The 24,042-nt window shown below is 48.9% G+C and overlaps 1 protein-coding gene across 3 annotated transcripts in view; it reads left to right on the top strand.

Moving 5' to 3' along the window:
- LOC144754199 (E3 ubiquitin-protein ligase TRIM39-like) overlaps positions 1–24,042 on the top strand; it is a 197,630-nt gene that overhangs the window by 86,699 nt on the left and 86,889 nt on the right. For all 3 annotated transcript variants that reach the window (XM_078641786.1, XM_078641785.1, XM_078641784.1), the window contains 2 exons: positions 1,367–1,597; positions 11,731–11,753. In XM_078641786.1, coding sequence (XP_078497912.1) covers positions 1,367–1,597; positions 11,731–11,753 — 254 coding nt within the window. The remainder of the gene's footprint in view (positions 1–1,366; positions 1,598–11,730; positions 11,754–24,042) is intronic.

The raw sequence follows: 24,042 nt of genomic DNA, 5'->3' as shown, positions 1-24,042 counted from the left end.
CTCTCAGACCAGACTGACACAAGCGCCCATGCACCCACGCACGCACATACAGGCCCCCCCACGCTGCATTCTCCACCCTCTCTGTTTATGTGTGTGCGTTTGTGTATATTCACCACCGAGGATGTTATCCAGAGTCTTTCCTCTCAGCCTGGTGCTCACTGTTTCCTTCTCCTATTCGTCGGTCCCGTCTCCACAGTACTCTCTCTGGTTGATGCAGCCCTTTAACGTGTAGCGCTTTAGAGTCCCTTGAGGCGCTGTACAAAGACCGCGTGAATTTATTTGTGCGATTTTATATAGCGCAAACTTTCCCCGAAGGTGTCAAGATACTTTCACTTTCGCGGACGCGCAGCCGCGTCAGTTTCACGGCCGCGCGGGTCTCTCACTGTCTGTATCATTGAAGATTTACCCGAGGCTTGCAGTGCTTTATTCTACGACACACCCCAGTACTTGTTTCTCCTCTGTTTGCCTGTACTTCCTCTGCTCACCATAGAGCTTATTTCAGTGCGTTTCTTTGTGGTTTTTTGACTCGGCATATGCAGAAGCTTGAATTACATTGGTCACTCCTATGTTGTTATGATTTGTGTATCTGTGTCATCTCCGCCCATATAGAGCCCGGCACCCCCGGCCTGCCGCCTCCAGCCCCGCTCCTGCCCAGCCCCGACCATCCCTCCCCACTCTCAGCATGGATGGCGAGGGCCTCACATCCCGGGCAGGTGAAGCCCTGTGCCTCTCTGTTCCTCCAGCAGCCGTGTCCACCAGTGCTGCTGCCTGCAGTAGTGCATTTCACCGCCCCGTCGCAGCAGCCCCTTCCTGCAGCAGCCCCTTCCAGCCGTGCCCCCAGCTCCTGTCCAGCAGCCCCTTCCACCCAGGGATCCATCAGCTCCTGACCAGCAATCCAAGGAACCGTCTCTGTGCAGTAAGAGATAGCTCTGGGGCATTCGCGCTCTCCTTCGCCCTCTCTGTTTCTCGCTCTACATATTTCTCTCTCCATTCCCCTTCGCTCATTACCCCCCCCCCCCCCCAAGTAATCACTGAATGAGGCCGCCGTGCCTCCCAAAGACCGCGTGAATTTATTTATGCAATTTTATATAGCGCGGACTTTACCCGAAGGTGTCAGAGCGCTTCACAAAAGGACCAATAGTGATACACGAGGAACAAAATACAAAAACAAACGAATGATATGTGTTGCGGGCAGTTCAGTGCATTCTCCCACATACCATACACCTGGGGATAAGGACAGCTCATTGCCTAAAAATCTTTCGACATTCACGTGTTCAATTAATCATGTCATGTACAATGCTAATAGCTCTAACTTTTGCAATGCCGAGACCGTTGCATTGTAAATGCTTGTTTTTACTTCTGACAGGACAAGTTAAGAACTGAGAAGAAGAAAATTGAATCCGAGTTTGAAAAACTGCGGCAGCTCCTGAAAGAAAATGAGCAAACACTGCACAGAAGACTGGAGGAGATGGAGAAGAAAATCACCATGGTAGAAAATGCAAATATCACCAAACTCTCCAATCAAATCACCTCTCTCAAGGCCCTGATAACGGAGATAGAAAAGAAGTGTGAGGCGCCGGCGTGGGAACTCCTGAAGGTAAGATATCAATCAATCATGAATTTGTAGAGCACGACTAATCATCCTTGAGGGTATACAGGCGCTGGGTTCCTGTTGGGATCAGTTGAAAATCCAAGTTTTGGGTCTTTTTCTGAATTCAGGGAGAGAGGATGATGTTCGGAGGTGCAGGGGGAGGTCTTTTCAGTACTTGTCGGTTAATTTAGGAGAAGGAGCATCCTAGCACTGCTGCTTTGGCGGAGAGTGAACGAGTGAGTCGAAGGACAGGTTTCTGTAGGGTTGGTGGAAGTTCAGGTGGTGGTTGATGTATGCTGGTCCTTGGTCATGGACGGCATTTTAGGCATATGTCGACATCTTGAATTGGCATCTTTTCATCATTTCTGGATGGAGAGCCTGTTGAGGTTCCTGAGGTGGGGGGTGATGTGATTCCTCCCAGGGAGGTCCAGGATAAGTCTGGCAGCTAAGTTTTGTATTGTATGAAGTGTCTTCAATAGTTGGGTGGAGACTCCTGGGTAGAGCCCATTACCGTAGTCCAGCCAGCTGTTGACTAGGGCTTGAGTGACGCTTTCCTGGTGGTGACTTGGAGCCATCTGAAGATCATTCACAGCATGCAGAGGGTGAGGAATCGGGCAGAGAGACTGCTTTGATCTGGTGTTTCATGGTGAGTTTGCTGTCCAGTTGATGCTGAGGTTGCGGTCATGGTCTGTTGGCGTGGGTGTCGGTCTGAGTTCGGAGGGCCATCAGGTGTCATTTCAAGGGGAGGTATTGTTCCCAAAAATCAGCACTTCCGTCTTGTCCGTGTTGCACTTCAGGCAGTTGGTCTTCATCCTGTCGACGACGCTCATCATGCAGTTGTAGAAGTTGGTCCTGGTGGGGGAGGGGGAGGGGTCTTCTGTGAGTGAGAGGATGAGCTGGATGTCCTCTGCGTAAGATATGATGTTTAGGCCATGGGTTCAGACGATATCAGCCAATAAATGTGTTGAACAGTGGGGGGCTGATTGATCTGCCTTGAGGGACGCCACAGAGGATGCTCTTGGGTTCCGAGGTGAAGGGTGGTTGGCAGATCTTTTGGGTTCGTCCTGTGAGGAAGGATGTGATCTATTTGAGAGTATCTCCCTGGATCCCAATGTGGCAGAGTCTTTTGATGTGGGTGTGGTAGGATACGGTGTCACGCGCTACTGAGAGGTCAAGAGGGATCATGGCCGGTGTCTTCCCATGGTCGAGGATGTCATAAGTTGCAGCGATCAGGGCAGTCTCTGTGCTGTATTTGGCATAGAAACCGGTTTGGGAGGAGTCCAGCGGATTGTTGCCCTCCTGGTGTTTGGTGAGTTGGGGATTGATTTCCTTTTCAAGGACTTTGGCTGGGAAGGGGAGCAGAGAGATGGGGAAATAGTTCTTCAGTTCTCTGGGGTCGGCAGAGGGTTTCTTGAAGACTGCTCTGACCTCTGTATGTTTCCATTGATTGGAAAAGGTGGCTGTGGTGATGATTGCGTTGAGAATGGAGGTGAGTTTGCAGCTGATTTCCTTGCTCTTGAGGTTGAAGAGGTAGTGGGGGCAGGGGGCCTGGGTGCTCCAGAGTAGATGGAGTTCATGATGGCTGTGGAGCTCTGTGTGGTGAGCAGTTTCCATACGGTGGATATCTTGTTGTGGTAGTAAGCCCTGGTGTTGAGGAGTTCCTGGGAAGGGGAGATTGTGTTCTCTGTGTCTAAAGGGCAGGAGAAGTCTCTGACAATGTTAAAGAGTTTCTTGCTGTGGTTGGAACTTGTTTCCATGCAGTCCATGAGGGCGCATCTTTTCCGTTATACCAAGAAGCATCTCCAATGAACTAGTGCCAGCATTTTACCATGGGGGACTACTATGGCAACAATTGCCTCAAGTGTGCCAGTATTACTTAGTGGGTTCCCATTAGGGAAAGAATTACACCCCAGCATGCCAGAAGCAGTAGTTTTAACAGGTGCCTGTCATGTTAACATTTTCCTCTGGTATGCCAGAAGTGGAATTTTTACACAGGCCCCTCTATAAGTCACAAATTACCTACAGTATGTAAGGGCCTATGGCAGATTAGCAAAAATAACATCACATTTTCACTCACATTTAATTACATTCACTCACTCACACTCGATCATTCATTCTCACTTGCACTCATTGATTCTCACTCACTCTAACACACTCTCACTCATTCTTACTCCAACATACTCACTCATTCTCTCTCCTTCATTCGCATTCACTCACATTCACATTCACTCAAACTCTTACTCACTCATGCTTTTTCACTTGTGCGCTCACTCTTTTTGTAGCTCATTCTCACTCACTCATACTTACTGACCCTCAATCTCACTTATTCTCACTCACTAACTTTTAGTGGCACTCACTCACTTACACACACTCATGCTCACACTTACAGACATACTCTCTCAAACACATACTCTCTTTCACACAGAAACACTCATCCAGCAGCACGCACATTGCATACATTCTTTTTTTACTTAAAACATCTGCCACTAGATCCTGGTGCCTCATTTTTTTATTACAGTAATAATGAATGATAAGCTAGTATTCACTATTCGTGTAATAAAGAATTGGCTGAAAACGAAGGTGAAGCATGACTCCCTTAAGTATAAGCTGTCTCTATCTTCTTGGCACTGATTTTGCTACCTCTGAAACCAGGGGTCGCACAAGCAGTGCCAGGGGTCACAAGAGGCAAGCCAGGAGTCGCAGCTGCAACCCCTGTCAATCCCTGATGATATCCATGCATGTGACCATGTAGAGAACATCATGCAATGTGCCAAGTGACCCCATTCAGAATGTTAGAATGTGCTGTGTTTTGCAACTCCATTCAGAATGACACTGTGCTGTGTCATTACCATTCAGAATATTAGTTTCTGCTATGTCATGTGACCTCATTCAGAATATCACATTCTGGGCCAGATGTACGAACATTCACTTTTGCGAGTCGCAAATTGCGTCGAATTGTGACAAAAGTGAATGTACAACAGTGTCTCGGGTAATGTTTGCGATTCCCAATGGGGTCACAAATTGAATGCATCATTAAAATTCATGGGGCAAGCACTCCCAGGGATTAAAATGAAGCAGTTAAAAAAAAAAGCAGCCCGATTTCCTTAAAGGAAACGAAATGCATTTAAAATAGAAAAATGAAACTTTTCAGTTTAATTTTTTAAGGGCAATTAGTGGTCCCTGTGACCTCTGCCTGCTCTTAAAATATATTTTTGCACACACTCACAAAGTTTGCGAGTGGTTTACCACCTACTTGAAGTAGGTGTTAAACTGCAAGTGTTTTGCGGCAGCAAATGTAGTTGCAAAACAATAGTTCTGTAGTAGGGGATCTCTGTATGTAGTCATAATCTAGTGAATAGTCCCGCCCATGAGCGAGGACCCCGGCAATCAAAAATAATCTCTTAAATTGTCAGAAAATTGCAGAACTGGAAAGACACTTAGGAGAGAATTTAAAGACAAATAATGCAGCCTATATCCACAGGCTACACTGGCCAGTACTTCAACTAGAAATTCCACCAAAAATCCACAAACAGCAAAGCCTGTCCAGATTTCCCTTGCTTTAATAGCAAAAACCCTCTGGAATGATAGAGAGGAAGGCATGGACAGACAAGCCCCATAGGCTTCCATTATGTGGCTTAAATAGGATACTGTGCCTTTAAGAGAACTTTCCAGAACTTCTCCCAGTATCCCAGAATGCACAGCAGGTCCCTCTTACTTTCAGTTCTTTTTTCTGGCTCCTGCTAACAGGACCCTGGTGCATTGAGCTCTCCCTTTTTCAAGGGTTTATTGGATTTTGTGCACTTTTGGCTTTAAAAGTGTTTTCAGTTGTGTACTTGGTGTTTCCCTTCACTTCTGTGTATTTGTTCAGGCTTTTTAGGGCTCTAAAATGCCTGCTCTCTTCGACAAGTGCCCAGCATGTGGAAGGAAGAAGGCCAAGACTGATCCACACGACGTCTGCATACTCTGTCTGCCTGAAGCACATGTCCCTGAAGATTGTGACATCTTCCAGACCTTTTCTACAAGGACCCTGAGGGACAGGCTGAAGATTAGGCTTCAAGGCCTGTAGGAGAGGCGACTGCAGGTGGGTCTGGGCAGGCTGGGAAGGCTCCCTCTGCCCCTGCTGAGGCCTCTGGGGGGCTCCCCAGAGGCAGGAAGCCCAGCAAACGGTCCCGGTCTCCATCGACGTCGATTGCATCGACGGCGACGTCGAGAGGGATGACGACGGTGTGTTCCCCTTCTTCCCGGGGCTCCGGGTCGAGACAGCGTGGACGGTCGACGTCGAGAGGCCTGGGTAGGCCGCCGTCGAAGTCACCGCCGACGGCATCTTCGTCGTCGTCGACGTCAGCGTCGAGCCATCGACGTCGAAGAAGGACCGACAGGCACCGGCGCTCGCCGTCGAAGCGACACCGCCGGTCGCCGTCGAGCAGACGGTCGCCGTCGAGGGGATCCTCGTCGCCGAGGACCACGAGAAAACGGTCGACGCGGAGGAGGAGTCGACGCTCGTCGTCGAGGACTGACCGTTCGTCGTCGAGGTGGCGATGGTCGACGTCGAGGAAGAAGCACTCGACGTCGAGGAGACGGCGTTCAACGCCGGAGTCGCTGGGTCGACGTTCGACGCCTGAAAAACGGCGCTCGACGTCGTGCAGAAAGAGATCGTCATCTCCGAGGCTTTCCGCCTCCCCTAAGCCGGGCAGAAGGGATTCTGGCGCAAAAAGTCACGCTGAGTCTGGTGAAGGACGCCGGAGGCGTCGCTCCCATACTGGAGGGTCTGGGTCGCAGTCTCCTCCCCCGAAGAAGTCACCGGGCTCGGTGTACTCTGTGGTTTATACACCACCTCGGCCTAAAACTCCTCCTCCTCTACCTAAGGAGGATCCTCCCACCAATCCGCCGCTACCTCCACTACCTCCACTTCCTCCTGCGGGGCAGCCTCCGCCACCGGTCCCACCTCATGGGCCCGCTCCTCGGCCGGAGATACCTCCTGTACTACCGCCGAGATCGGTGTCACTGCCTCCGCTTCCTACACTGCCTAAGGGGACTCCAAAACCTAAACCCCAGGACAGGCCATGGAAGACACCTCCACGGAAACCTATGGAGCGCCCACGTACTGGGAGATCGCGCTCCTGTTCCAGGAGGAGGGAACGATCGCGCAATAGGTCGTCCACACGGTCGAGGCGGCGGCACAGGTCTCGTTCCCGGACAAGGTCTTCAGGGACCAGGGACTATTCTCCGACCTTGTTGGATTCACTGGAAACAAGGGTTTCACCAATTGATGATCTGGTGTCCTTCCAGGACGTACTTTTACGAGGTGCAGCGAAGTTGGGCATTTCATTGACGGTGCCCACGCCCAAGACATCGGTGATCTTCGAGACGCTGCACCAGAAACATCTGTCTCGGCCATTACTACCACTGGTACCGGGCCTGGAAGATCCCGCCATGGACCTTTTTCTCACCCCGGCGGTGACTAAGGCAGCCCCCTCGAGACTGCAGAAAAAATACCGGGCTCCTGACTCGGATCCGGATTTTCTAAGGGTGGAGCCCCATCCAGATTCTGTGATTGTGACGGCAGCTCGTAAACAGCATGCCACCACTCCATCCTCCACAGTTCCGCCAGATAAGGAATCTAGGTGGCTGGATTCGTCTGGGGAAAAGGTTTGCGACTTCCATGAAGGCCGCGAGTGCCACAGCCTTGTTGGGGCGGTGTGACCGAGCCCTCTGGGAATCTCTACAACAGTTTGTGGGACATCTGCCGCGTGACAAGCGTGAAGACTTCCAAGAGGTGTTGAATGAGGGGATGTTGGTGGCGAATCAGGTCATCAGTGCCGCAGCCGACTCTTCCCTGCTGGCGGCGCATGGTTTCTGCCATGGGATTTACCAGCGAAGACACGCCTGGCTCCGCCACACGTCACTAAAGCCGGACGCACAACAAAAGGTTGCCAATCTACCATTCTCTGGCGAAACCCTGTTCGGAAAACATGCGGATGATGAAATTGCCCGCATGAAGGCGGAGGCCGAAACGCTCACGGCGGTGTGTTTGGAAAAACCCAAGAAGACCAAGAAGTCGTACCGCCCGTTCCAGCGGCGGTTCGGTGGCCAAGGAAGAGGGCGTGGCCAGTCTTCAGGACAACAGCAGCAACAACAACAGCAGCAGTTCAGAAGACCGTTCCAGAAGCGCCAGAAAGGCAGAGGCGGCCACCAGTCGGCAACAGCGACTAAAGGGGGGGGGAAGCGTTAAATTTTTTCTGGCAGAGTGGAGAAAACTTACTCAGGAAAAGTGGGTGCTGAATATTGTTTGCAATGGATACAGTCTTCGGTTCACCAGCCCGCCTCCGTCAATCCCTCCGGTCAGCTCGCAGTTTCAGCTGCACGAGCTCCAGGCGGAGGCAGATATCCTGTTAAGGAAAAGGGCGATAGAAGACGTACCTCGGTCTCAAAGAGGGAGAGGTCTGTACTCCCGGTTCTTTCTGGTTCGTAAAAAGGACAAGAACGAGTTCAGGCCCATTCTGGATTTGCGACAAGCAAACAAGTGGATTCGCAGAGAAAAGTTTTGCATGCTGTCGTTGCATCAGATTTATCCTCAGCTGCAACGGGGAGACTGGCTGTGTGCCATAGACCTCCAGGATGCATACTTCCATGTGCCCATTGCACACAAACACAGGAAGTTCCTGCGATTCCAAGTCGGCGCCAATCATTATCAATTCACAGTACTGCCATTCGGACTGAAGTCTGCGCCGAGAACATTCTCAAAGTGCATGGCGGTGGTAGCGGCGCACCTGAGAAAGAACAAGGTGTTTGTCTACCCGTACCTGGACGATTGGTTGATGAAGGCCTCCTCCTTCTCGGAAGCGCAAGCACACTTCCAGAAGACGTGCGTTCTACTGAACAAGCTGGGGTTGCACATCAACATGTCCAAGTCGGTCCCGACTCCGGTCCAGTGCATACAGTACTTGGGAGCCTCCATCAATACGCTGTCAGCAAGCGTGTCTCCTTCGGAGGAGCGACGATTATCACTGCTTCGGAAGGCTCAGGCTCTTATGACCACTCCATCTACAACAGTGAGGACGGTGTCTTCTCTACTGGGATCGATGGCCTCGTGTATCTTCCTAACGCCTCATGCACGACTGCACATGAGACCGTTGCAAGAGTGCTTGGAGGACCAGTGGGATCAGAGGAAAGGATCTTGGGATGACAAGATACGACTGTCTCTGCAGGCTCTTCAGTCTCTGAAGTGGTGGTGTTCGGCGGAGAATCTCCTGAGAGGGGTTCCCTTCCACAAGGACATTCCCACGCAAACTATCGTGACGGATGCGTCTCTCCACGGTTGGGGGGCGCACTCCAGGGACTTACAGATTCAGGGGACGTGGTCACAGACAGAGTCCACGTACCACATCAATTTCCTGGAACTCAGAGCTGTTCACTTGGCGCTGAAGACCTTTCTTCCGTCCTTCCGTACCAACTCCCTGCTTGTACAGACGGACAATACGACCACGATGTATTACCTCAACAAGCAGGGGGGCTCGAGATCGCGCACCCTGTCGCAGGAAGCACAGGCGATCTGGCACTGGCTTCTGGCCAGAGGACTGACGATAACGGCTACCCATCTACCAGGTGTGCAGAATGTTCAGGCAGACGCACTGAGCAGACTGATTCAGGAAAACCACGAATGGGTCATAAACGACGAAGTACTAGGAGAAGTCTTCGCAAGGTGGGGGACTCCAGACGTAGATCTGTTCGCCACCGCCGAAAACAGCAAATGCCGAGACTTCGCCTCCAGGTACTACCAGCCGGGGACGCTGGGGCATGCGTTATGGATCAACTGGTCGAACAGCTTTCTGTACGCTTTTCCACCCATTCCCCTGATTCCGACGGTTCTCATCAAGCTGTCCCAGTCCAGGGCGCGGATGATACTGATTGCCCCGGAATGGCCCAGACAGTGGTGGTTCACGGACCTGCTTCACCGGTCTCTCCTTTCTCACATGCGGCTGCCGTGCAGGCCGGACCTTCTCACGAAGTTCGGGGGCAGATGTTGCACCCCAACCTCTCGTCTTTGAGTTTGGCGGCATGGCTCCTGAGATAGTGCAATATGGCCATTTGAATCTCCCTGCAGATTGTATGGACATACTGAAGGAAGCTAAGAGACCTTCCACTAGGACTTCTTATTCGTACAAGTGGAAGAGATTTTGTATCTGGTGCAAGTCCAAGAACTATGATCCGATGACATGTAAGGAAGATGTCATCCTTCCTTATCTTCTACATTTGGCGCAGTCTGGCCTTAATGTCCATTCCATTAAGGTTCATATCGCTGCATTGACTGCCTACAGGAAATGCCCTTCACAGACTTCCTTTTTCCAGATCCCTGTGATTAAAGATTTTCTGGAAGGCTTGAAGAAAGTGTTCCCTCCTGTCAGGTTTCCTTCGCCTTCATGGGAATTGAATGTGGTGCTGTCCAGATTGATGAAGGAGCCTTTTGAACCTATTCATAAGGCTTCGTTGCAGCACCTGTCCTGGAAGGCGGCGTTCCACGTGGCCATTACATCGGCTCGCAGGGTGAGTGAAATTCAGGAGTTGTGTTGCCAAGAACCTTATACTGTATTTCATGCTGCTAAGGTTGTTATGCGTACTCACCCTAAATTTCTTCCCAAGGTTATTTCTGATTTTCATGTCAACCAGACCATAACTTTGCCTACGTTTTTTCAGAATCCTTCATCTCCAGCGGAAAGGTCGTTGCATTCCCTGGATGTTAGGAGGGTGTTGAAATTTTATCTGGATAAAACCAAAGATATTCGTAGGTCAGACCAATTGTTTATCAATTATGGATCGGTCAGGACGGGTCTTGCGACCTCTAAGCAGTCTATCTCTAGGTGGATTGTGTCCTGCATACAATTGTGTTCCCAAAAAGCTAATAAGACCTTAGGGGATAAACCTAAGGCTCATTCCACCAGGGGCAAAGCTGCCACGACAGCTCTGCTCCGTAATGTTCCAATTGCAGAAATCTGCAAGGCGGCCACTTGGAAGTCGGTCCATACCTTTGCTAAGCATTACTGCCTGGATTCTGATGCCAGGGCAGACGCTCAGGTTGGGCAGGCTTCGCTGCGAAATCTGTTCGCACAGTAGTGGTGTTATTTCTCTTTTCTCCACCGCCGCTTTGGTGTGGGGATGGGCTTGCCATTCTATTCACTAGATTATGACTATACACAGAGATCCCCTAGTACAGAGGGAGTAGTTTCTGTCCTGTAACTCCAGTTCTGTAGTAGGCGTATCTCTGTTATAGACATAAGCGCCCTCCCGCCTCCCCGGTGGAGAGAGATGTTCATGAAAGGAATGCTACAGGTCTGGCGTGTTACGCCTTCAAAAAGAACTGAAAGTAAGAGGGACCTGCTGTGCATTCTGGGATACTGGGAGAAGTTCTGGAAAGTTCTCTTAAAGGCACAGTATCCTATTTAAGCCACATAATGGCAGCCTATGGGGCTTGTCTGTCCATGCCTTCCTCTCTATCATTCTAGAGGGTTTTTGCTATTAAAGCAAGGGAAATCTGGACAGGCTTTGCTGTTTGTGAATTTTTGGTGGAATTTCTAGTTGAAGTACTGGACAGTGTAGCCTGTGGATATAGGCTGCATTATTTGTCTTTAAATTCTCTCTTAAGTGTCTTTGCAGTTCTACAATTTTTTGACAACTTAAGAGATTATTTTTGATTGCCGTGGTCCTCGCACATGGGCGGGACTATTCACTAGATTATGACTATAACAGAGATACCCCTACTACAGAACTGGAGTTACAGGACAGAAACTACTCCTACATGGCATTGTTTCTCGCTATTAGAAAAGGACGCCCCTTCCAAATAGCGAGATTCACAAATGCTATTTTGTGAGTCAGTGACTCACAAAATAGCGTTTGTACATGCCAGGACCCTTTTTTGTGGTCGCAAACGGGCTGATCTCCCATTTGCAAGCGCAAAAAAGGGTTGTACATCTGGCCCCTTGTGCTTAGTCATGCAATACCACAGAATGTGCTGTGTCATGTGATCCCAGTCACTGTTTTCTAACCATAGATAGAAAGAAGTGTTTGAATCCTAAAAATACTGCCATAACGTTAACATCCCCTGTGGAAACTGATTTTATTGTGTCTATTTCTCTGTTTTGCAGGATGTCAGAAGCACCTTAATCAGGTATGGTTGGTTTATTATTCTCTTGTCAGTGTGTAAGAAGCAGGTCTTGCTGCTGCAGTGTGTAAATGCCCCTACTGAGCTCACACAAAGTGTTAGGAAACTTTCAGATCCTCATAAAATCACTTTGCATCCCCAAACAAAATATTAAGTCCTCAGAAAATACCTTTGATTCCCCTAAAAACTTAAGTCCTTGGAAAACTTCTTTTCATTATCAGGAAGCTCTCTTCGATTCTGCTCAACAAGCTTGTGTAGCAACCAAAAAAGAAACAGATATACATGTACAAACAATGAGATCCAATTACACAAATATAATCTAATTAATTAATACATTAAGATCAGTTAAAAACAATTTACGAAAACATGATACTTTTCCTCGCATGAATCGATTTTAAAATAAATGTCGCAACATAAAAACAGATCTTGGGGTCTCTTAGTGCAATCAATAGCTTCATAGCAGCATTAGTAGTTCTTACAATATATTTTTTAAACAGAGATTTATTTGACAGGAGGATTAACAACCCACCTTTAGCTCTACCTTCAGGGCAGGTAATGCCGGTAAATCATAGGAGGTGAACCCTTCGAAATATACTTGGCCTGTACTCCAAGTTTCTTGCATACAGATAATATCATGTTTATTAATAAAATCTGCCCAACCAAGTGAATTCTTTTTATTTGCCAGTCCGGCTATATTCCAGGTAACAATAAAATAGCCATTTACTGGCAAATTCCCTATATTGTCATCAAGGTATTCACATATTCTAAAATCCTCTTCGCTAATAAGTGGGTGCATTACAGGTTAATTTATAACATTTACTGACAGATTCCCTGCATAATCATCAGGGTATTCACATAAACTGACATCCTCCTCACTGATAAATGGGTGTATTACAGATGGATTTGTAACATTTGGGTGGGAATTAGGCATAGTTAATAATAGCTTAACCGCATTAAATATACGGACTCCTGTCACCTCTTCTTCCGTCAATCCATCTCCATTGTGTGTAACTCCATACTGGATAGACCGACAATACTATGTCAATCGTTTTCTGGGAATGTACTAAGGGCTTGGAATCTATTAGACACTAATAGTGCATATGGTTGTTGGGCTGGCACTACAGAATTAGCACTACATTTCCCCTGGATACCTCCCCTGTTATATGAAGGCCTTAAATGTCTGTAGAAATAACCCAGGGGTATCAGAAGAACATTGGAGTCATGATATGATGGTACAACCGCTCTTTCTAGAGTGTTCCTAGCCCAATTGGGACTAATCGCCTTGTAAATTCTTATCTAGGGGGCCAATCCAGCTTACTTTTCGGGTTAAGACTATCTGGTCAGCACAACCCACTGGGTAACCACAGTTGTTGTTTAGCCAATGGACCACTTTTTTTTTAAAGCATGATCCAATTCCTTTTGGTCCAATGTTAGCTGAGGTACATTCGCCAAAACCGCCACATATGGGCAGCATTCGGGGGGACATTTATGCAGATGCCAGAACCTCACTTAGGGGCCCTCTTCTCACCTTGCTTATTCAAGTTCATAATCATCTGCGTTCTCTCTGTCCTGTACCCTCCAGTATAGCATGGCTAGTTATTCAGGGTCTCACTCTGATTAGATTGATTTGAGGGGCCATTTCCGTTCCCTAAGGGTATTCTACCCTGGCCCCCACCATCCCCATTACTGATAGTTAGCGTACTAGTTACCACCTTGGCTTTAGTTATACCATTTGGCAATTGGTCATCATGACCCCCCAGCATCCCATTCGGCTTCACCCAGATATTTCCATCAATATTCTTTAGCATATTACTGTAAGTAAGTAAAAAATATATTGTTTTTGATTAGTTAAAACCATTACAAAAAATACATTCTAATAAAACATTGATGAAATTCCTTTTCAATCCATAGGCTGTTAAAAATGTCATGTACTAGGGCATGCGTGAATGATAAAGTGCAGAATTTCCATGGCTCGTTTCCCTTAGGGCCTCAGGAGTCTATAGGCAGGTTGCTGTACCGCTGATCCTTTGCTTGGCTGCAACTTGAAATAGGAACTTGACAAGCTCCCTATTTAGTTGTGGGTCCCTTCGGTTAAAACAAGCGAGTACTGCTTGTCTCCGAGTGTGGATGCCACATTCATTGAAGTGAGTTTTTAGAGGCCTACCCTTTCTTCTTTTAGTTTGATGCAGGAGCATATTATATGTTCAAGGTCCTCATTCCCAACTCCGCATAGCTGGCACAGGTTCCCGTAGTTCTTTCTCAGCCATGGTGGGAGATGGGGTGTGACTGTCAGGATCCATAACCTGTATTTTAGAAAGGCCTCTTTAGACTTCCTAGAGTACCCCAGTTCAAAGTATGCCTGTGGGCCAAAAGATTTGTAGTTGCACAAAGTCATCCATGCGTGGCTCCTGTGTGCAAATGTGGCTTTATCTTCTGTGAGTGAAATTTTCTTAATAACATTGTTTACAATGCACTTAAAGTGCAAGTGCGTTGTTGGAATTTCCCATAATTCAGCTAGTCCTGTGTTTCCGCAAGTGATTCATCCAGGTATATTTTAACCGGCGTGGTGGATGTGCTGCACAGTTCCTGCCAGAGCTGATGGTTCAATGTGTTCCTGGCGGAGTTCTTGATTTTGTGCCAGCACTTGATATACGAGCCTCGCCTTGCATAGAGTTACTTTGTTGGGCCAAGCTCTAGACGAATCTGTGCTGGCGAGGTATATGGCGTGAGGTTTAGCATTACTCTATATGCCTTTGCCAAGGTAGTGTCCAGCAGCGAAGCGTCCCTGCCTCTCAGTACCTCACTGCCATATGTTACTGTTGGTGGAATTTTTGCTTGCGCATCGCAAAGAAGTGGGGCAAATGTTGGTCCAGTCAATTTTGTTTTTAGCATCCTTAGAGTTGTCGCAATCACCATTCCTTTCCTCTTGATGGTGTTAAGCTGGTTCACAAATGTCCCCCTTTGTTAAACATGACACCTAGGTACTTATACTCATTGCAGTTCAAGATTGCGGTTTTTCCAAGCGACCAGGCATGGGAATGCTTTTTTCCGTAGATAGTCAAAGTTTTAGTTTTGTCTATGTTGACTTCTAGTTGGTTTTCGCCAGCGAACCCATGCAGAGTGTTAAGTAACCGTTGTAAGCCGGGGGCGTGGCCACGGTGGTGATCGGAATGGCCGCCTTTCCGTGAAGCTCCTCCACGCGGGCTCCTACCGGCGGCGCCTACGATGTAACCAGCCCCTCCTGCACTCCACATCTTTGCAGATCCGAACATTGATGTCGCCCCGACCATCTGGGTGACTTTGGAGCCCATGGGAACGGCCTGGGACGAGCGCTTGGCGGAGGAGGAGCGGGGTCTACGGACCTCGGCGCCATCTTCTCTTACTGCGCCCAACCACTGGTGAGTGCTGCGCGCTGCCTGGTCCCTGTGCCTTCGCCCTCACTGGCCTCCTCTGGGGGGCTTCTCGTGCGCGGTCCGGCCGGTTCGGGCTCCCGGGTGGGGGCTACCGACTCCCGGCGCGATCTCGGCCGTGCGGCCTGGGTGGTGCCGGGGCCGGGGCCTCGATTTGCGGGCCTGGGCCGGATACTGGGCGGCAGGCGGGGGCTCTTGCGGGGAGGTGCCGGGGGAGTGTGAGCTTGGCGGCTGAGTGGCCGTTGAGCGCCGCTACCCGACCTTCGGCGGCCCCGCCTTAATAGTGCTCGCAGGGCTCCTCTACCCTCCATCCCTCCTGCTCTACGCGACAGGAGAGGGCCGTTCCCCGCTCCACCATACACTGAGGGTGCCCTCGACATCTTCCATCTGGCACTGGAATCACGACCCTGCAAGGCCGGACCTGATCCTAGCTCCCCTTGACCGCTCACAACCAGAAGCTGTTACCACGCGGTTGGAGGAATCTTCTGGAGACTACTAGAGTTCGGCGTTGTTTTACCACTGCCGAGCTAACCCACCGCCTGCTCAAGCTCGCCTTCGCCGTCCGTCCTGCAGAGGGGATGGGGAAGAGAGACCCCAACCAGAGGAAACTAACCTTTGACAAGACCCCACTCCTTGCAACAGACCCCCCGCCTGACTCGGCGGCTGGGGCCTCCAGCTCTTCAGACATGGGTGACGCAGCGGCTATGGTAACCACCATGATGGGGGAGATGCGTGCCGGCTTCAAGGCCCTAGACACCCGCTTCGACAGCCTGGAGCAAAAACTAGCGGACATGGGGTCCACAGTGCAGGCCCATGACAGACGGCTCGATGTGGCCGAATCGCGGATTTCGGACATTGAAGATGGTGCCTCGAAATCACTGAAGAGACTAGAGCGAGTAGAGAAAATACTGAAAGAGGTTGCCATTAAGAACGAAGACTTAGAAGCGCGCAACAGGCGCAACAACATTCGCATTCTTGGCGTGGCAGAGACTACCGCCACGGGTCGGTTCGACACCTTCGTTGAACAACTCCTGATCGAGCTCTTTGGCAGGGACACCTTCACGCAGGCTTTGTTGTTGAACGTGCACACAGGTCTCTTGGGCCCACACCTCGCCAGGCCAACTACCTCGACCCATTATTGCTAGAATCATGAACTTCCGCGACCGAGACGCTGCACTGCGTGCGGCACGAGAGGCTGAGGAGGTGCAGTGGCAGGGCAGTAAACTATCCTTTTTCCCGGATTTCACGCTGTTGGTCCAGGAGGCTCGCCGCAAGTACAATGGTGTCAAATCCACTCTGCGGAACCTAGGCCTAAAGTATGGTATGCTATACCCAGCAAGACTGAAGGTTGATGTGAATGGCAGATTCCGTATTTTTGACTCTCCTGCGGAAGCCCAGGACTTCTGTCATGGGTACAAAAAAAAGGGCTCACCGGCGGCGACGGGTTCACCCCTGAACTCTCCACCCCGTAACGACACTCAATCCAGTGCCGACCTTTTTGCAGAAACTGTCCATGGCTGACCTCTCGGCGTTGTTGATTGATGCTCCCTTTGCAATATGATGTAACTTGGATGTGGCTCTTCCTATAAACACTATCACTATCTGTATTCTGGTTATGGGCCCAGCCTGACAGGAAGCCCGCCTGGAGTGGCGTCGCTACCCCCCGATGGCGCGGGCCATGTTGTTGACTTGTTCTGGGGCCTTAACACAATTTTGTTTGCAGTTATTTTGTTTTACTGAATTGCTATTGATTTCTGTATTCTCCACTATTGTGCAGCAATGGCTCGGGGATTGCCTCTTGTGGGATTATGGGAGGCTGGGTGGTGGGTGGGGATTTGTTTTGTTTTTGTGGTCACTTATGATAGACATGGGTTGCATGCAGCATAGGAGCAGACTGCCATCTGCACTCCTTCAGCGGATCTTGCTGACTGAGGAATTATGGCCAGGATAGGTTTACAGTCTGGCCCTTCCAGACTTACCTTGATGTCTTGGAACGTGCGAGGTTTAAACACCACGAAGAAACGCAAGCAAGTGCTGGCTTACGCAGCGCGCCATGGGGTGGATGTCCTCTTTCTACAAGAAACTCATTTGGTACAGCGGGATGTGGCTTCAATGGCGAAAGGCTGGGGGTCGCACACAGTGTTTTCTTGCTATAGTAGGTATGCTAGAGGGGCTGCGATTCTTGTGCACAAGCGTGTCCCGTTTGTAATGACTGGCAGTAAAACTGATGTAGAAGGCAGATATGCTCTCATCGAGGGGTCGCTGTTTGGGCACAGGGTCCCGCTGGTGGGGATCTACGGCCCCAGTGTTGATTCCCCTGCCTTTTTCCGGTATCTACAGCTAACGCTGCTTCACTCTGATATTGATTTACTGGTCCTAGGGGGTGACTTTAACATGCTGATGAACCCTAATAGAGACAGCACTTCTCCCTCTCCTGATTGCAAACCTAGGTCCCGCTCAGTGCTGGTGGAAATCTGCTCCCACTTCTCATAGGGGACATAGAGGCTAGCCTGCACCATGACGCGCCAGCTTACACTCACCACTCTAGCTACCACAACACCAGCACCAGAATTGACTATTGGCTCATCTCCCCTGGTATTGCGGGATGGGTAGAAGACCTTTCCACAGTGCCTCGCACTCTGTCAGACCATTCTCCCATTGTTTTGACACTAGCGATCCCCAGGCTGGGAGGGTACGAAATTCAGTGGCGATTTCCTAGTAGAGCTCTGCTTGACCCGACTTTTAAAGAGGACATACGCACTGCAATAGATGACTACTTTGACATAAACACAGGCTCAGTTACCTCCTGGTCCGTGCTGTGGGAAGGCTTCAAGGCTACCTTACGCGGGGTTTGCATCACCAAGCGAATAGGTTCCCTGCGCGAGACTCGAACCACCCTGTCCCGAATAGAAACGGATATCTCCAAGTTGGAGAAGGAGAACCTTGATGACCCGACAGTGGATCGTGAGGCCAAACGCCTTGAGTTGCTTGTAGAATTTCGAGACACAGCGGAAAAAGAGGCGAGATTCCTGGGTAAATATCACACAGCGCAACAGTACGGCGAGGGCGACAGGCCTGGAAAACTATTGGCGCAAATGCTTAGACCACCACGCCAAGCCGCTTACATTACCGAGGTCATTGACACACAGGGCGCACGTCGGCACTCCACTCCTGATATTTCTAACACCTTTCTATCGTACTACAAAACTCTTTACACTTCCACACTCAAGGGGGAACATCGCCACCCGGGATCATACTTGGATGAAATAGCCATGGTGTACCTGGAAAAAAACATGCAGGAATTTTTGGCTGTGCCCATTACACCAGAATTTATAATTGAGGCTATTGACTCCCTACGGAGCTCTTCGGCTCCAGGCCTTGACGGATACACAGCCGATTTTTATAAAAAATACAAAGAAGACCTTGTCCCTAAATTAGTTGAGGTGTATGCGGAGGCACTGGAGGTGGGCGTTCTCCCGCCTACGCTCCGGGAAGCGGTTATTGTTTTATTGCCCAAGCCAGGTCGTGACCCCACTTTGTGCAGTTCCTACAGACCCCTATCCCTCCTAAACCTGGACTACAAAATACTAGCCAAGGTCCTTGCAATTCGACTAGCGCTACTCATGGACACTTTAATCTCGCCGGCCCAGTCCGGCTTTGTTCTCCATAGATCCACCTCACTAAATCTTCGAACGCTGTTTTCTGTATTGCACAGAATTGACCCCTCCACGCCGGCGGCAGCGGTGTTTTTAGACGCGGAGAAAGCGTTCGACACCCTGGAATGGCCTTTCTTTTTGTCAATCATGCGGAGAATGGGAATGCCGGCTGATATGGACCCCCTGGTGCGACATTTCCAGGAGAAACACCTTCATCGCGGGCTCCAGTTTCGCACCGGCCCTCTACTGATATCGTTATATGCCGATGACACTGTTTTGTATGTACGGACTCCCCATTCCAACCTTGAACCTTTGCTGACAGAGATTTCCCGCTTCGGAACCTACTCGGGCCTTCATATAAATTGACATAAGTCAGTGATTTTCCCGCTCACCCCCTCCACTGTGCAGTGGACCTGCTCGTTCCCTTTGGCATGGAGCGAGGACTCAGTGAAATATTTGGGAGTCCACGTTCACCTTGACACAGTGTCCATTGTCCGATTGAACTACGGTCGTGCCCTCCATTTTTTGGAAGACAATACGGAGCGTTGGATCCGCCTCCCGCTTTCTATGGCTGGGCGGATTGCCATCGTTAAAATGATTGTCCTCCCCCGGTTCTTATATTTATTTAACAATATTCCGATCCCCCTAACCAAGATTTTTGTTTCCCAACTTCGCTCCGCTCTTTTACGTCTGATATGGGGAGGCAGAAACCCTCGAGTCTCTTGGCACACTTTGACACTCCCGTATGAACGGGGCAGCTTTTGCGTGCCAGACTTTTTTCTATATTATTTAGCCGCACAGAGCTCATACGCATACCCTTGGTTTCACCCGGATGCCAGGATTCCTCATTTGAGACCGGAGGCGGACTTGGCGCTCCCGGTGGCCCTCTCTTCCGTCCTTCCTAGGGGACTCCCTCGAGACTCGCAGGATATACAGCCTTTGTCTGCTACTTGTTGGGCTTGGGACAAAATTATACGCCTCTTACTCCTCAAGAAACTCTACTCCCCTGCTCTGCCATTGCCCAACCCCACTGGCTACCTATCACTTGTGAATCAGTGGTGCAACGCACATTGTCCAAATACCAAATACACACTGTAGGGGACCTTTTCCCGGATGGCCACGCCTTTTCCCTCACAGAAGACCACTGTTTCACTGACAGGTCTTTTATGGACTCATTCACGCTGACCAGACTTCGCTCTATGCTTAGGGCTGAATTCCCCACGTTCCCGCTCCCCCTGAAGAATCCACCGCACTTACATTCATAATACAGAACCAAACAGGGGCTCATGTTGTATCCAAGTTATATAGGCTGTGCATGGCCTTGGTTCCCTCACTTGACACTAAGGTGCGCGCTGCTTGGGAGGCCGACCTGGGTACCAATATCACGGATGATCAATGGGCAGTCTGTTGTGCCACCACTAGGGATGTCTCCATAAACACCAGACATAAACGAATAAATTTTAAGTTCCTTAGGAGAGCGTACCACACTCCTGCACTTGCCCACAGAATAGACCCCAGCAAGCCACACAACTGCCCAAAATGCAATGGCCCCCAGGCTGACTTTGCTCATCTTTCTTGGACTTGCCCGAAACTACACACATTTTGGCTACATATAAACCAGGTTTTGGGGTTAATAATCGGCATGGACCTGCATCCTACCCCCGAAATCGCGTTGCTTGGTTATGTCGCCAACTTCCCGCGTAAGATTAGGAAACTGGCATCCCTCGGCTTCCTTTTAGCTAAGCGCGAAGTGGCGCTGCTCTGGTGTGCTAGGCACGCCCCTACGGCCCGCGCCTGGCTCCGTAGCATGGCATACTGTAACGCCAACAGCGCTGAATACTCTGAGATGGTTCCTAGCACCTCCAGACCACTGGATATATGGGGGCCGTTCCGGGCATACCTTGCGAAGCTAACACAGGGAACACAATCCCAATCAATTAACTCCTTTGTCCCGATGGGGGTGGGTTGACTCGGTGAGTATTTAGCTTACATCGCCAAGATAAGGACTTCGCCGCCCTGGCAGCTTGCTAGATGTCTTTCTATTGCCGCGCTGTATGTTGCCTTTCTCACTGTGGGACTCCTGAATCTCCAATTTTGCGTTTGACTGCCGCCTGGTCCACGCATGTATGGTTAGATGTGCTGTCCTCAAATCGCTCTAAGATGGGTGGCTCGCAATTTTGTGCTGACAGACATGCTTTTCTATGCTCGCAATGTTATCGTTTAGTAGCTTCCTTTCATACGGATGTGACCACTTTTCCTTTAGTTACACTATGATTTTACTTAATTTTTCTTTCTCGTTATGTAAAAATATAAAAATGCAAAACTGTACTATTGTATTGTATTATGCTGATAGTTTGCAATCTCACGACGATATGCTCACCTATTCTTTGTTTCACTGTTCATTCCATCTCTCTGTTCACATTGCTACTATTGTGTGTACTGATCGGATTGCGACTACATGTAATAAAGAGATATTACAAAAAAATAATAATAATAAAGTAACCATTGTAAGCCTACTTGGGTATGGCTAATTAAAACATCGTCCGCGTATGACATGCTGGAAATAGGTTTTCCTCCAATTCGAGGGGCATATGCATTGCAGGCAGTGAGGACTGTTGTTAAGTCAGCTGTGTAAAGGTTAAATAGAAGGGGTGTGAGAACGCACCCCTGCTTGAGGCCTTTAGTTGTTTGTATGCGCCTCGACAGGTGGGAGCCGTTTCCAAGTTTACCTGTATCCACATGTTGGAATGTAATTCTATTAGGAGGTTCAGGAGGGATGGGGGAACACCCCCAGAGCGCCAATTTCCTCCAAAGGTTAGCTCGGTTCACGTTGTCAAACGCCGCCTTAAAATCCACAAAGCAGAAGTGGAGAGATTGTTTGGTTAAAATTGCTTTGTTGATGATTAGTGACATTGCTAAAAGGTTGGTTATTGTACCTATATCTCTACAAAACCCCGTTTGGCTAGGGGGAATTGTGTTTTGCTGTTGCCCATTCTTGCAGCTCTGTTAGCAAATTCCCTGCAAAATATTTTGCCTCTACGTCCAGTAGTGCAATTAAACGGTAATTTTTTTATAGGGTTCTGTCCCCTGCTTTATAGATTGGTGAGATGACTGAGCCCTTCCATGATGCGGGCAAACTAGTTTCCCATACTGTCTGACAGAGCTGAAAATTGGAGCTAGTGTTTCTGACCAGTATTCAGGGTCTTGTTTAAAAAGAGCTGGTGGAATCCCGTTTGGCCTGGGTGCTCCTTCTGTCCTCCCTTTACATACTTGTTCCCTGATCATGACGGCATCGATTTCGGTTTTCTCGATCACGTTGGTCGTCACAGTTTGCAGTTGGGGTGCTGATTGATCATCCTTGCTAGTGTTAAGTCCTGGTGCATGGTGGTTAAAGTGACGTTCTAAAAATAATGTCCAGTTATTTTCTGGTATGTATGTTGTTAACCCACCATGACCCGGTTGTAGGAATTTGTTTATCATTGCCCAGAAGCGTGCACTGTTGTTTCCTTTGGAGTCACAATGGAGTTTGGTCCAGAGTTCATTTTCTTGGGTTTTTCTTATGACCCATTAAAGTTTCCTAAGTTCAGCCTTGCTCTTTCGAAGCTGCAAAAGTAGATCCGTGTCCCCCGGGCGTAATCGCAAAAGCCTTAATGATTTATTTAGGACTTTTTTTTAGATTTTTCAGAGTTGACTTTTGTGCGCTCGTAGCCTTCCCTGCAATTGTTGGATCATTAGGCTGGAAGTGTCGGGCTACAGTTGAGAAGGAATTTGAAAACATAGACGTGAATGATTCCCACATGTAAGTGTGGTTTCCCGTGAGGTGGCTAAGCTCGTTTAGCTGTTGTTTTGCTGCCAGGAGTACCTATGTGGAGTTGGCTATGGATGATGTAATTCTTTTTAGGCTTATTGTGTGGCATGCATTCTTTCCAACTGGGTTAGGGATTGATTTATCTGGTGATGCATAAATTGAGATTGCCGTTGGTCACTGTCCCCTTTGTCCCCTAGACAGTAGCCTTTTATGTATTGGTAGAATGGGAGAGACACTAAGGTGTAGTCGATTGTAGAGGTTATGTGGCCCAAGAGGAATGAGTCAGCCGGAGGGGAATCATCAACAAATGTGCCATTTAGTGCCCTTAATCCAAAGTTGTCCAGATCTTCTAGAAGCTCAGTAGCACCCTTGGATGTTCTTCCATGATCTCTGTGTGATTGGATTGGAATGTTTCACTGAGAAGACTGGGCTTGAATGTCTTAATTTGTGGTGGTGCCTAATATGTGCTGATTGAAGTCTCCTGACAGAATGAAATTTGGAGTGGTATGCATACTCATCAATTGATGAAGGTGTTCAATCAGTTTTTTTAATCCAGTTTTTTCTGTTTCGGCTTTATGTATACAATACCTCCTCCTTTTTCCCGATGAGGTTTACTTGAATTTTTGTGCTGTTTAGAGCTGGGAATACAGGCGATAATTCCACTGCACTGTAATTTAGTGTTATTTTGATGTAAGTGGCTAGGCCGCCTGATAGACGGCCATAGTTGATATTCCTTTGAGCGGGAGTGTGGAAACCGATGTATCCCTCTATTTGCAGAGGCACCTCTTGCCATGTTTCCTGCAGGAGAATGATATTGAAGGTTTTTAAATAGTCGAGAAATTCAGCGTCGATTGCCTTGTTGTTTTACCCGTTAATATTCCATGAGCATATCCTCAGGGGTAATACACCTTAATTTCCACAATGCCTTGTTGTGTCTCTCTGTCACTGTGGGTGCCTAAGTATGTTGATAGTTCTGGTGATCCGAAAGGGAGCTGGAGCGAAAGCGATGTTAACTGCTGTGCTCGTTTGTGCATTTGATGTCTGATCCTTTTGTGGTGACCGCCCTCGTGCCCCCCCTAAGTACAGAGGACATTTTGTTGCATTTGCGGATTAGTCCTTCTCTTGCTATATCAAGTAAAGGGAATGGGTATCCTGTGTTATAAAACACGGTGGTTTGTATCCCCCAGGCCTTAAAGGTTTCCTGTTCTTCCAAGATCATATTTGCAATTCGGTCACTAATCCAGGTGGCTTTGGTGGATTCTGTTCCGTTTGCTTTATCCAACTTTGCAAATTCTATTGTGAGCTGGTCAGTAGAGCATATGCCTTTTAGTGTAGGAATTGAGCCCAGGAGTTGGAGAATATTCCCTCTGTTCAAGGTGTCGAAGGGTCCTTGTGATTCGCATTCTGGGGTAAAAATAGTA

The sequence above is a fragment of the Lissotriton helveticus genome, chromosome 5_1 (genome assembly GCF_964261635.1).
Source record: "Lissotriton helveticus chromosome 5_1, aLisHel1.1, whole genome shotgun sequence".
NCBI lineage: Eukaryota > Metazoa > Chordata > Amphibia > Caudata > Salamandridae > Lissotriton > Lissotriton helveticus.
This window is presented reverse-complemented; position numbering and strand designations above follow the sequence as displayed.